Source organism: Leptonychotes weddellii, chromosome 5 (genome assembly GCF_054177405.1).
Source record: "Leptonychotes weddellii isolate Sample4059 chromosome 5, ASM5417740v2, whole genome shotgun sequence".
Classification (NCBI taxonomy): domain Eukaryota; kingdom Metazoa; phylum Chordata; class Mammalia; order Carnivora; family Phocidae; genus Leptonychotes; species Leptonychotes weddellii.
The window spans coordinates 96,167,396-96,182,035 of NC_138373.1; the positions used below are offsets into that span (position 1 = coordinate 96,167,396).

The 14,640-nt window shown below is 35.1% G+C and overlaps 1 protein-coding gene across 10 annotated transcripts in view; it reads left to right on the plus strand.

Moving 5' to 3' along the window:
* PPHLN1 (periphilin 1) overlaps positions 1-14,640 on the plus strand; it is a 144,062-nt gene that overhangs the window by 75,101 nt on the left and 54,321 nt on the right. For 8 of the 10 annotated variants that reach the window (XM_081821511.1, XM_081821517.1, XM_081821509.1 and 5 more), the window contains one exon: positions 4,424-4,540. The exons of the other annotated variants lie outside the window; for them this stretch is intronic. In XM_081821511.1, the coding sequence (XP_081677637.1) occupies positions 4,424-4,540 (117 nt within the window). The remainder of the gene's footprint in view (positions 1-4,423; positions 4,541-14,640) is intronic. 10 annotated transcript variants of the gene reach the window in all.

The window sequence follows — 14,640 nt, forward strand, 5'->3', positions numbered from 1 at the left end:
GGATATATATCCAAAGGTAAAGAAAAGAGGATCTCAGATGCTGTTCATCGCATCATTATTCACAGTAACCAAGACCTGAAAACAACTTAAGTGTCCTTCAACAGATAAATGAATAAAGAAGATATGGTATATATACATGGAATATTTAACTATGAGAAAGGACATCCTAGCATTTGTGACAAAATGGATGGACCTCGAGGGCATTATGCTAATAAGCCAGAGAAAGACTAAGTACTCTATGATTTCACTTACATGTGGAATCTAAAGGGGCACCTGGGTGGCTCAGTCTGTTAAGCATCTGCCTTCAACTCAGGTCATGATCTTGGAGTCCCAGGATCAAGCCCCGTGTCTGGCTCCTTGCTTAGAGGGGAGCCTGCTTCCCCCTCTCTTTCTCCCCCCTGCTCTTGCTCTCTCTCGTTCTCAAATAAATAAAATCTTAAAAAGCTGAATTCATAGAAACAGATTAGTGGTCAGTAAGGGCAAGTGGTTGAGGGAAAAGGGAAGATGTTGGTCAGAGAGTACAAACTTCCATCTATATGATGATAAGTTCTGGGGATCTAATGTACAGCATAGTGATTATAGCTAATAATACTATGTACTTGGGGCGCCTGGGTGGCTCAGTGGTTAAGCGTCTGCCTTCGGCTCAGGTCATGATCTCAGGGTCCTGGGATCAAGCCCTGCATCGGGCTCCCTGCTCAGCGGGGAGCCTGCTTCTCCCTCTCCCACTCTCCCTGCTTTGTTCCCTCTCTCGCTGTCTCTCTGTCAAATAAATAAAATCTTTAAAAAAAAAAAAAAGATACTGTATACTTAAAATTTGCTAAGAGATCTTAAATGTTCTTACCACAAAAAAGAAATGGTAATTATGTGTGATACAGGTGTTAGCTAATGCTATGGTTCTAATTTGTAATTTTAAAAAGTAGATATATATCTCCATTTTATAGAAAAGTCTCAGAAGTTAAATAATTTTCTGAAGAACATAGCTACTCCTCACTATATCATTCTTATTCCTACCTTCCAGCACCCCAAAACATGTTGAACAGATGATCCATGATTCTAATCCTCAATTTGCTGTTTTCATCTACTCTCAGCAGTTAGAGGTTCTCTTCCCCAACCTTACGCTGTCTTTCCATAACTGTTGTTATTGTATTCTCTTCCTTTTTCTGTTTTTCTGTCTTTGGTATACTTTGGCTTTTCAGCAAGAGTAGATGTCCCCTGGCTGTCTGTGCTGGTATTCAGGGAGCAGATACTTGACTGCCTCAAAGGGAAAAAAAAAAGAGAAAGATGTCTTTGTGACAACTTGTGTTCTTAGAGCTTTCACAGAAGACTGAGGGTTCTAGAATGCTGGTTTTGAATAGGAAAGCTTGATTAGAACTTTGGTTCTGCCTTACATGTCAAGGGTGCTTTATCTACCTGAAAGACTGGCTTGTTTTTATTGTCAGGTAGAAATGAAAGAAAAGAAATAGTAGTTGCCCATCCAACTCACTATGAATGTTTAAATTAGGATATATGAAATACTCATCTCTTCTGAACTATAATGTAAATGTAGATTACAACGTAGGACTTTGTGGTACATGTTAAAATGTATTTAGTGGGAAGCAACCATAGTGGACTTTAACTATTTTTGACAGTTAAAGTAGATGTTGGTATTTTTGTCTTAAAATGGAATCAGACTTTCAGAGTTTTAGATCTGTGATCATTTTAAATATTGGGAAAGTACAGCCTCTGTTCCTTGCCCAGGGTTACATGGTAGCTGTGGGACACTTTTATCTAGATTTCCTGATTTGGTGGAGGGCTTTTTCTTTTAAGACATTCTGGCTGCCCTCATGTAGGAATCATTTTTCAGATTTTTTTCTTACTGTTAGAAGTTAATTTCAAATGAGAGTTTTTCAGGTGTATAGATTTAATGAAAGATGGTTGGAAGGATTCAGCTGTAGAAGATTTTGCTTCCATCTTTACTGGAGAGAACTTAAGAATGTTTGTTTTATTTTTACTCTATAACTTTCTCTTCAAAACAGATACCAAAAAATGGGCATAAATTCTTTTCTTTGAGGTATTCATATGTATATGGTTGTTTATTCTAACTTAGTTTGTCTTTTTTAACTTTTTTTTCCCCCGAAGATTTTATTTATTTGAGAGAGAGAGAGCACGCACGAGCAGGGTGGAGGGGCAGAGGGAGAGGGAGAAGTAGGCTCCCAGCTGAGGAGGGAGCCCAGTGTGAGGCTTGATCCCAAGACGCAGTGATCATGACTTGAGCCGAAGGCAAATGCTTCATAGACTGAGCCATCTAGGCATCCCTGGGTTTTTTTTGTTTGTTTTTTTAACTTTTTAATCTTACTGCTAAGTAATAATAGAGGTATTACTTCTACCTTTTTAACATTATGTGTGGCTAGGGCTTTGGAGTGACACATTTAGGCTTCAGTGGCTGTGGAAACACTCTATATACATACACTGTTACTATCTTTCAGTAACTATGATGGATGTCCAGCCAGTAGTTTGGTGAATTGACTAAGCTGTGGGAGGAGGTCAGGGGCCTTTGTCATAAGTTCCAGCTTACATTTACTAGTGACTGGGCAAATCACTAGCTTTCGGCCATTCAGTTTTTTGGTTTATAAGTTGGGGTAATAAAGTCTGCCCTAACCACCTTCATGGAATTTCATTTAATTAAAATACTTTTTTAGGTGTGCATATAGAAGCACTTTATAAATGGTAGTATACTCTAATGTGGAGACTTTTAAAGATTTATTTATTTTTATTTGAGAAAGAGAGAGAATAAGCCAGAGGGGCAGAGGAAGAGGAAGAGAATCTCAGGCAGACTCTGTGCTGAGCATGGAGCCTGACAGGGGGCTTGATCTCACAACCCTGAGATCACGACCCCAGCTGAAACCAAGAGTCAGATGCTCAACCGACTGTGCCACCCAAGTGCCCCTAATGTGGAGATTTTTAATGCCACTGTCATCCAGAGGAAGTATGTTTGGATTTAATGATGTGACTTTAGAGAAGATGTGGAGACAAAATTAGAGGTGAAAGACCTAGTTGATGAAAATGTATGCTAATAAAATAGAATGGAATCAGCTACTATAAGGGCCCAAGGAACCAAGTTTTCTAATTTTTGGCTTAGTTTTGTTTTTTGTTTTTTGTTTTTTTTTTTTAAGAGAGGGGAAGGGAGAGAGAGTCTTAAGCAGGCTCCATGCCCATGCTCTGTGGGGATGCCATCTCCCAACCCTGAGATCATGACCTTAACCGAAATTAAGAGTCAGATGCTTAACTGACCGAGTCACCCAGGTGCCCCTTGGCTTAGAATTTTTATACCTTATTCTGTAACGTAGGTCTGTAAACAGTATTGTGGGAATCGTGTGATCCAGAAAAAAATTTTATTTTCTTCATTTTTATAATGACCTCATGAACTGATTGATCATCTTCAAATATTTTACTATAACTGATTTATATCAGTGAATATGGAAAAGAAAGAAAAACTGAAGTACCAAGCACTGTGCTAGATACTTTCAGGTCTATTACTTCTCTTGATTCTCAAAACTACTTTATAAAACAATATTAACACCTGTTTTGGAAATGAGGCAACCAAGGCTTTACAGTATCATTAATTATGCATATAAAATCATCTACCTACCAAGTGATGAACCTGGCATTCAAGCCCAGGTCTGTCTGTAACTTGAAATTCCATACATTGTTTTGTATTGGATATGGTTGAAGAAGGGAAGCAGTAGAAGTATCAAAATGAAATTTAAGTGTATAAAATATTGTGTAAAGAGTAGGATTTATATAAATTATTACAAGTTATGAAAATAGCATATGACTTTTCTATTGTATTAGTTAGAAATTTACCTTGATGATATTTTGGCGTTACTTATTTCATTGAATATAATTCAAGATACAACATTGAAATCAGTATGATGTCCTGTTTATTTTAAATACTCTTAGTGTATTAGTTAATTGTCAGTGTCTTTTGTTCCTTAAGATGAATTTTTGAAGTTTTATATAAATGAAATTAGGAGTCAGATCTAATCTGTATGGCCAAAAGGAATTGCTACTTAAATTCTGTGTTGAATATTTTTGAAAAAGTAAATAAAGAATGTACATGTTATCTATATACAGTTGGAGGCTTACATGATTTTAATGTAAGTGGGATGTACTTTTTTTTATTATTAAAGATTTTATTTATTTATTTGATAGAGTGCACAAGCAGGGGGAGTGGCAAGCAGAGGGAGAGGGAGAAGCAGGCTCCCTGAGGATCAGGAAGCCCTATGTGGGGCTCCACCCCAGGACCTTGAGATAATGACCTGAGCCAAAGGCAGACGCTTAACCAGCTGAGCCACCCAAGCACCCCTGGGATATACTTCTTCATTTATTGGAAGTTTAAATGCTTTTGAGAATTGTAATAGAACTGTTCTTTTGTTTTTGTTAGGTGTTAGACAAACCCAGTAGGCTAACTGAAAAGGAACTTGCTGAGGCTGCAAGCAAGTGGGCTGCTGAGAAGCTAGAGAAGGCAGATGAGAGTAACTTACCTGAAATTGAGTATGAGGTAAGGCATAGTTTCCCCTTGATGTTTCACATGAAGAGTTTTGTCTGGATCTTAAATTATGGGTGGGAAGTGTTTGATTTGTTCTAGTACTTTAAAATACATATGGGGAAAATAGCCTCATGGATTATAAACATTTACCACACAGAGTAATAGTATGAATATGAGTGATTCTGAGTTCAATAATTGAACTATACCTGAATTTCTCCAGTAGTATAGAAGTGAGAGAATAAATAGGGAGGATAAGGAAAATGCTTTATTTATCCTTATATGGGCTTTGCTGTTAAAAGTATCTCTAGAAATCATGGTAAGCCACTGGTCATAAACCAGTCAATTCAGAATAAGAATCTACTTAGACCTTGGATCTTGGGCTATATTTATATCACATGTTATATTCTATGGAAATTATCTCATAAATATCCCAGGAAATGAAATGACACATTGTTTGAGTTACCTGTGATCTTTGATGAGTCTTGAGTACCAAAAGATGAGAGCATTTTTGGGTCCATAAAATACTGTTTATGAATTTTTGCATTAAAACATTTGAAAATGAACTCAAACTTTTCTGTATAACCCATAACATCTCTAACAAGGAAATATAGATGTTTCATTGGCAAAATTAAGCTTTAGACTCAGGAATTGGTGCTAAAGGAATTATTTTGGTATGATACGCAGAGAATATAAAAATCTCTGTACCATAAGAGATTATATAGATTTGAAGATTTCTGGCTTTTCAATACATTTTAAGATACCTTTTATAGAAGGCCCTTTGATAAAATGGATCAAGCATTAGAATTTGATCTAAAATGTATATACCTACATAAATCTTTACCTACAAAAATCTTTTCCAAAATAACTAATGTACACTGCTCATAGAAAGTACAAGCCACTATAAACCCTATCAGTACATATACAAATAAAGCCCCTCTTTTTTAAAATGCTTATCTGTCATTTAGATATCAATTGTTCTTAAATAGGTCAAGGTTTCCTTGTTATTGTACCTATAATAGAAGGTATTTATACATATTCTTGAATGAATATATCAACATCATCTAGCTGTCCCTTTTTGGCACCTTTCCATCACTATTTAAAAGCATGAACAATAAAGTAATTTATAGGGCCATTTTGTTTATTTTCTTAATAATTAGCATAGTGGTTTTTATATTAATAATAGGTTTATATACTTCAAAATTGCTATTTTGGAGAACTGATCATTTTTCTCAGAGTACTTAAAAACTTCAAAAATACCACTTTCTTGTTTGCTTAATACTCTTCAGTTAGCAAGGCTTTATTAAGATATATTCATCTTTCCCCCATCACTTTTTATACCTCTTAATTAAAAAAAAAAAACAGTCCTCACTATCAACCTTCCCCAGATTTTAAATATTTTACTTACTGCTTGAGTGGATCTTGAGTCTTAATAGTCAGTGACATTGGGTCTAGAAAGACTTTCTTTTTAACCTCCTTATTTTTTTCTCTTAAAAATGCATAGGATTTGCTAGATTTTGAATTAATAAATAGCACTAACAACCTGTAAGTGGGGTGATAGGTCAGGCACGATCTTTTGTTGAACCAGAAGCAAGATGAGTGAGGGTAGGATTGAGATCTCTTTGATATGTTTGTTACATGGTATACATCATTAATGTTGAGCAACAACATCAATTTCATAGCACTGTCTAAAATGTTTTTCAAGTTAGATTGATACTTTCTTGTACTGGAAGTAAAGCATTGGGGAAATTTTTATGATACTCTAGTTCTTTTATTTAAAAACCTAATCCCACCGCAGTTTATTAACATTTTGCTCAGATAGTAATATTTGTTCTCAGGCAATTGTTAAATAGTTACTCATTTTAGTGATCTGTGCTTTTTGAGAAATAGAATTTTGACTTTGATTCTGTAAACTCATATCTGATTTAACAGAATAAGCTGGGAGGAGAAAAGGACTTTGATGCTAGGAAAGAGACTGACATAATACTGTGTGTGTGTGTTTAAATGTACTTGTGGCAGTATTTTTATTTTATTTTAGTTTTTTTTTTTTAAGATTTTTTTAAAGTAATCTCTACACCCAACATGGGGCTCGAATTTAGAAACCCTGAGATTAAGAGCTGCATGCTCTACCAACTGAGCCAGCCATGTATGTACCCCTTTATGTTAGTTACTTAAGTAATGGTCCATGTACTTCAGAAACATTGTGTAGATTCATTTTTATGACTAGAGAGAGATTAAATATTTAGTTTTCCTGTTTAACTTCTCTTGCTGTGAATATAATTTTAAGCAATTCAATTGGGAGAACATGTCATTTACAGAAAGTTCGGTGAAATTGAAGATACATTCAGTGACATACTTAAATATCCAGGAATGTTGTAATTCAGTCTACTGTTCAGTTTTATATTTGGGCTCTAATAGAGAATTTCTCAAAGTATTTGATGGAGTACTAATTCTAGAGTCTTAACGATCTGAGGGGGAAAAAAAATTCTATTAGCCAGTATGTTTGGGAAATGCTAGATTTAAAAGAGGTAGGTTATTTTGATATTGCAGCACTTTTCAGAGATTTTAATATGTTAATATGCTCATCAGTGGTCTCTGAAGGAAGATAAATAATAAAATTTGCATAATTTAGCAGACTTGACTATGAAATTTTTCACAGTGCATATTTTAGGAGTAGTATTTTAAGTTACATATTTTCAGAAAATAGTACCATTCTGGCTTTCTCATAATTTATTTAAATTCACTGAATACTCATTCTGCATCTTCTTGTGTCAAATACTGCATTAGAGACACCATCCTAGCTGTCTGGGAGCTTGCAGTCAAATTTTGTAGAGACGTAATTTACCATCCTCAAACAAATGGCCATGTAGCTTTTTGGCTATCAGAGTGAAAAGCAGATTACTTGGAGGCAGTACCTGTCCCAGTAGAACAGGTTGCTTCTTCCTATAGAAGAAAATTTTGACATTTTTCTTAAGTGTGAATGTATGATTTATGTTGTTCCCACATGTGAAGTGTCATTTTCTTTTTTTTTTTTTAAAGATTTTATTTATTTATTTGAGAGAGAGAGAAAGAGCACAAGAGGGGGGAGCGGGAGAGGGAGAAGCAGACTCCCTGCTGAGCAGGTAGCCTGATGCGGGACTCGATCCCGGGACCCCAGGATCATGACCTGAGCCGAAGGCAGTCGCTTAACCAACTGAGCCACCCAGGCGCCCTGAAGTGTCATTTTCTACTTCAGTATCTCTGCTTACTCTTCTCCAGTGTAGAATACCCATCTTTTGTGGCCTTCTTTCTAATTCATATTCATTCAGTGGAATCTAGTGTTTGAGGTAAAACTCAAGATCTTTCTTGATTCTGCTTTCTTCCCCTTTCTATTTTAAAATTTTATGCTGCTTTGTCACTGATGAATTTATCATTGCCTTTATTAAAATATTGTTTTTACTTGTCTAGTTATATGTACACTGAATGCATCTGAAGCACTTGTCTTGTTTTCCCTCTACAGTACCTTGAATGGTATGTATCTAATTAGCTTAACCTAATTTAATTGTTAATAAGCCCTTTTAGTATCAGCTCAAGTTATTTTTCTCTTCTTGCTATTTGTTTTCCAAAAACGCATTATCTGCTCTGATGTGCTTTCTGTCCTCATCAATTTATATTTTTGTTTGTCGCCCTGGAATTATGATGAAACCTGATGAAACCTGAAATTCCTATTTTTAATGTGCTTTAAACTTTAACAGTTCTTTTTTTCTTTTTTTTTTTTGAATTAACCTAACTCAAATGGAATCTAGTGGCAGATTTTGATCTTGGGATTTAGTCAGAACTGGTAGTATAAGTTATCCAACTTCCTTAACGTCATTCAAAACTAATTGTTGCTTGCCTGGTGTTAGAAACCTGATATTGATACCGGGGTTTCTATCTTAAATATCTTTAACATAAAATTTACCATCTTAACCATTTTTAAGTGTATAGTTCAGTGGTATTAAATACATTAGCATTATTATACAGCCATCCCCCACCATTCATCCTCATAACTCTCTTCACTTTGTAAAACTGAAACTATACCCATTAAATGATAACTCCCCAAAGCAATTTATCAGTAGATCTTCCCAGCCCCTGGTAACCACCATTATGTTTTCTGTCATTAAGATTTTGACTATTCTAAGTATCTCATGTAAGTGGAATTGTACAGTATTTATCTTTTGTGATTGGCTCCTTCATTTAGTATAATGTCCTCAAGGGTCATCCATGTTGTAGCATATTACAGAATTCCTTCCTTACTAAAGCTGAGTACCACATTTTGCTTATCCATTCATCTGTCAGTAGACACTTGGATTGCTTCTGCGTTTAGCTATTGTGAATAATGCTGCTATGAACATGGGTATCCAAATATCTTCAAGACCCTGCTTTCGATTCTTTTGAGTATATATTCAGAAGTGGAATTCCTGGACCGTATGGTAATTCTATTTTTAATTTTTTGAGGAACTTCCATACTGTCTTCCACGGTGGCTGTACCATTTTATATTCCCACCAGCAGTGCACAAGAGTTTCAATTTCTCCACATCCTCACCATCACTTGTCATTTCCTGGGTTTTTGCTAGTAGCCGCCCTAATGGGTATGAGGTGGTATCTCATTGTAATTTTGATTTGCATTTCCCTAATGACTAGCGATGTTGTTTTTTCTTGTGCTTAATGGCCATTCGTATATCTTCTTAGAAGAAATGTTTAAGTCCATTCTTTATTTTTAATTGTTTCCTCGTTGTTGAGTTTTAGAAGTTTTTCTGTATATTCTATATATTAACCCCTTATCAGATATGTGATTTGCAGATATTTCTCCCATTTTGTGGGTTACCTTTCTACTCTGTTGATAGTGCTATTTGATAAGCAAAATTTTAAATTTTTCGTTAAGCCCAAATTTTGTTTTTTCTTTTGTTACCTGTGCCTTTGGTGTCATGTAGAAGAAATCATCGGCAAATCTAAAGTCATGAAGCTTTTGTCCTGTGTTTTCTTCTAAGAGTTTTATTATTTTAGGTCCTACATTTAGGTGCTTGATCCCTTGTGAGTTAATTTTTATATATGGTGTTAGGTAAGGGTCCAACTTCATTCTTTTGCATGTTGATACCCAATTTTCCAGTATCATCTGTTGCAAAGGCTGTAGTTTTCCCATTGTATGGTCTTGGCATCCTTGTTAAAAGTCATTTAACATATATGTGAAGACTTATTTCTGGGTGCTCTTTTCTATTCACTGGTTTATGTTTGTCTTTCTGCCAGTATTACACTGATTTGATTAATGCAGCTTGGTAGTAAGTTTTGAAATCGGGAAGTGTGGGTCTTCCACTTTTGCACTTCTTTTTCAAGGTTTATTTTGGACATCCAGGGTCCCTTCAGATTCCTTATGAGTTTTAGTAGAGGTTTTTGTTTTTGTTTTTGTTTTTTAATTTCTGTAAAAAATGACATTGGAATGTTGGTAGGGATTGCCTTGAAAATGTAGATTGCTTTGAGTAGTATTGACATTTTAACAATATTAAGTCTTTCAATGTGTGAACATGGGATGTGTTTCCATTTATGTTTTATTTCAGCAGGGTTTTTGTAGTTTTCATTATACAAATTTTTCATCTCCTTGGTTAATTCCTAAGTTTTATTCTTTTTGATGCTATTGTAAATGGAATTCTTTTGTAATTTCCTTTTTAAATTATTCTGTTCATCTACAGAAATGCAATTAATTTTTGTATGTTGAGTTTGTATCTTGCTACTTTGCTGAACTCATTTATATTGTGTGTGTGTGTGTAATCTTTAGGGTTTTCTACATATAAGGTCATATCTGCAAAAAGATAATTTTATTCCCTTCCAGTTTGTATACCTCCCCTCCCCTTCCCTAATTGCTTTGACTAAAACTCCCAGTACTGTTTTGCATTGAAGTGGTGAAAGCAGGCATCCTTGCCTTGTTCCTGTTCTTAAAGAAAGATCAGTTTTTCAGTATTGAGTGTGATGTTAGCTGTGGGTTTTCCATATATGGCTTTTATTATGTTGAGATAGTTTACTTCTATTCCTAGTTTGTTGAGTTTCATCATGAAAGGGTGTTAAATTTTGTCAAATGCTTTTTCTGTATGAATTCAGATGATCATGTAGATTTTTTCCCCTTCATTCTGATGATGTGGAGTATTACATTGATCAGTTTTCCTATGATGAATTATTCCTTGCATTTCAGGAATAAATCCCACTTGGTCATGATGTATAATCCTTTTAATATGCTGCTGAATTCTTTTTGCTAGTGTTTTGTTGAGATTTTTTGCATCAGTGTTCCTAAGGGATATCAGACTGTGTAGCTTTTGTTGTTGTTGTAGTGTCTTTGTCTGGCTTTGGTTTCAGGGTAATAATGTCCCCATAGAATGAATTAGGAAGTGTTCCTTCCTCTTCAGTTTTTTTGTAAGAATTTTAAAAGGCTTGGTGTTAGTTCTTTAAATGTTTAGTAGAGCTTACCAGTGAAACCATCAGGTTCATGGCTTTTCTTTGTTGGGAGATTTTTGATTACTGATTCAATTTCCTTACAAGTTATAAGTCTATTTAGATTTTTCTTTTTTTTTTTTTTAAAGATTTTATTTATTTATTTGAGAGAGAGAATGAGAGAGAAAGCATGAGAGGGGGGAGGGTCAGAGGGAGAAGCAGACTCCCTGCTGAGCAGGGAGCTGGATGCGGGACTTGATCCCGGGACTCCAGGATCATGACCTGAGCCAAAGGCAGTCGCTTAACCAACTGAGCCACCCAGGTGCACAGATTTTCTCTTTCTTCTTGACTTAGTCTTGGTAGGTTTTGTGTTTTTAGGAATTGTCCATTTTATCTAGGTTACCCTGTTTGTCAGCATGCAGTTGTTCATAGTACTCTCTTAATAATCCTTTTTATTTCTATAGACTTGCTAGTAATGTTTCCACTTTCATTTCTGATTTTAGTAGCTTGAGTCTTCTCTTTTTTTCTTAGTCCATCTAGCTAAAGGTTTGTCAATCTTGTTGATCTTTTTGAAGAACCAACTTTTGATTTCTTTGATTTTTTTTCTTTTTTCTGTTTTTCCATTTATCTCTGTTCTAATCTTTATTTCTTGCCTTCTGCTAGCTTTGGGTTTAGTTCTGATTTTTCTAGTTTCTTAAGTTGTGAAGTTAGGTTATTGATTTGAGTTTGTTCTTGTTTTTTAATGTAAGTGTTTATAGCCATTAATTTCCCTCTTAGCACTGCTTTGCTGCTTCTCCTAAGTTTTTATACATTGTTTTAATTTTTGTCTCTAAGTATTTTACACTTTCCATGTGATTTCTTCTTTCGCCCATTGCTAGTTTAAAAGTGTGTTGTTTAATTTCCACAGTTTTATGAATTTTCCAGTTTTACTTTTTAAATTTATTGACAATGTATGACCTAACACTTAATCTATTGGAAAACTGTCTCATGCACTTGAGAATGTATTCTGTTGTTGGGTAGGGTGATCTTTGTATGTCTGTTAGATCTACTTTGTGGATTGTCTTGTTTACAAGTCCTCTGTTTCCTTAACTTTTATCTGATTTTTCTATCCATCATTGTGACAAGGGTATTGAAGTCTCCAACTATTGCTGTATAATTATTATTTCTCCCTTCAGTTCTGGCAGTTTTTACTTCATATATTTTGATGCTGTGTCATTAGGTCGATAGATATTTATAATTTTTATATCTTCTTGCCATATTGAACCTTTTATTAATATATAATACCTTATCTATTGTAACCTTTTTTGATTTAAAGCCTGTTTTGTCTGATATTAGTGTAGTCACACCTACTCTTTTTTAGTTACTATTTGCATGGAATATCTTTTTCCATCCTTTTACTTTCAACATGTTTGTGTCCTTGAGTCTGAAGTAAGTCTCTTGTAGACAGTATATTGTTGGATCATGCGTTTTTATCTGTTCTGCCAATATCATCCTTTGATTGGAGGGTTTAACCCATTACATTTAAGTAATTACTGAGAGAAGGGACTTCTGTCATTGGACTATTTGTTTTTTATATTCCCTGTATCATTTTTGTCCCTCATTTCCTGCATTCTTGTTTTCTTTTGTTTAATTGATTTATTTTTGGTAGTGAAATGTTTAAATTCCTTCTTAATGTCCTTTTGTACATATTTTATACCTATTATCTTTGTGGTTACCATGAGGATTACATTTATATCCTAAGGTTATAACACTAATTTGTATTTATATCAGTTTAAGTTCAATAACATACAAAAACTCTGCTCCTCTACAGCTCCATCTCCACCCCTTTTAGTTTTTGATGTCACAAAATTACATCTTTATACATTATGTGCCCCAAAACATAAACTAATAATTCTTTTTTTTTAATTTAAGATTTTATTTATTTATTTGACAGAGAGAGAGAGACAGTGAGAGAAGGGAATACAAGCAGGGGGAGTGGGAGAGGGAGAAGCAAGCTTCCCGCTGAGCAGGGAGCCTGATACAGGGCTTGATCCCAGGACCCTGGGATCATGACCTGAGCTGAAGGCAGACACTTAATGACTGAGCCACCCATGCGCCCCAAACTAATAATTCTTTTAAATGCAGTAGTCTCTTCAGTTATCTAGAAAACAAGATTTGGAGTTATAGTAGTACCAGCTTTTTCTTTTTCTTCCTTTTTTTTTTTTTTTTTAAATAGGCTCCATGCCCAACATGGAGCCCAGTGCAGAGCTTGAACTCATGACTCTGAGATCAAGACCTGAGCTGAGATCAAGAGTTGGAAGCTTAATGAGTGAGCCACCCAGGCACCCCACAGGAGTACTAGCTTTTACACTAATAGTGTTCTTTAAACATATTAGTCTCTTAAATCCAGTGTAGAAAACAAAACAAAAAAAGTGCAGTTGTGAAGCATTGATACAATAATAGTTTTTATAATTACCCATGTATTTATTTTTATTGAAGTCTTTATTTTTCCATAAAGATTCAAGTTACTGTGTAGTATCCTTTCATTTCACCTTGCAGGACCCCTTTGAGCATTTATTGCAGGGCAGATTTAGTAGTCATAAACTCCCTCAGCGTTTGTTAATCTGAGAATGTCTTAATTTCTCCCTCATTTTTGAAGGACAGTTTTCGTGGATATAGGATTCTTGGTTGACAGTTTTTCTTTTATTACAGTTGATGTTAGAACTGCATAGGTCCACTTATATGTCAATATTTTTCAGTAAATGTGTTGGAAAATTTTTTGGAGATTTGCAACAATTTAAAAAGACTCACGGGGCGCTTGGATGGCTCAGTCAGTTAAGTGTCTGCCTTCGGCTCAGGTCATGATCCCAGGGTCCTGGGATCGAGCCCTGCATTGAGCTCTCTGCTCAGCGAGGAGCCTGCTTCTCCCTCTCCCTCTGCCTGCCACTCTGCCTACTTGTGCTCTCTCTCTCTGTCAAGTAAATAAATAAATAATCTTTAAATAGAAAAAAAAACTCACAAACTGTGTAGCATAGAAATACCAAAAAAAAAAAAAAATATGAAAAGGTTAGATATTGTAAGAATACAGCATATAATACATATAGTATACAGAATATGTGGTAATTGTGTTATCATTAAGGCATCTGATTAATAGAAGACTATTCAGATTGTGGAGTCAAAAGTCATACGTGGACTTTGATTGTGTGGGTGGTTGTCCCCCTCCTCCCCCCATTACCATGTTGTTCAGGGTCAACCATACTTTGATTATGGGCCTACTGTAATCTTGCCTCCAGAGTTTCTAATGAGAAATCTGCTAATATTAGTGAATTTCCCTTGTATATGATGTTTGCTTTTCACTGCTTTCAAGATTCTCTTTTACTTTGTCATTTGAAAATTTGATTATAATGTATTTTGGTGTGAGCCTCTTTGAGTTCATCTTACTTAGGTTTTGTTGAGCTTCTTGGATTTTTATATTCAAGTCTTCCATCAAATTTGGAAGGTTTTTAGCCATTGTTTATTCAAATAGTTTTTGCTGCTTTCTCTCTTCTAGGACTCCCACAATGCATATGTTGGCCCACTTGCTGGTGTCCCAACAGATTCCTTAGGCTGTGTTCACTTTTCTTCAATCTTTTTTTCATTTTCTTTCTCAGACTCCATAATTTTCATTTTTCTGTCTTCAAGTTCCCTGATTCTTTCTT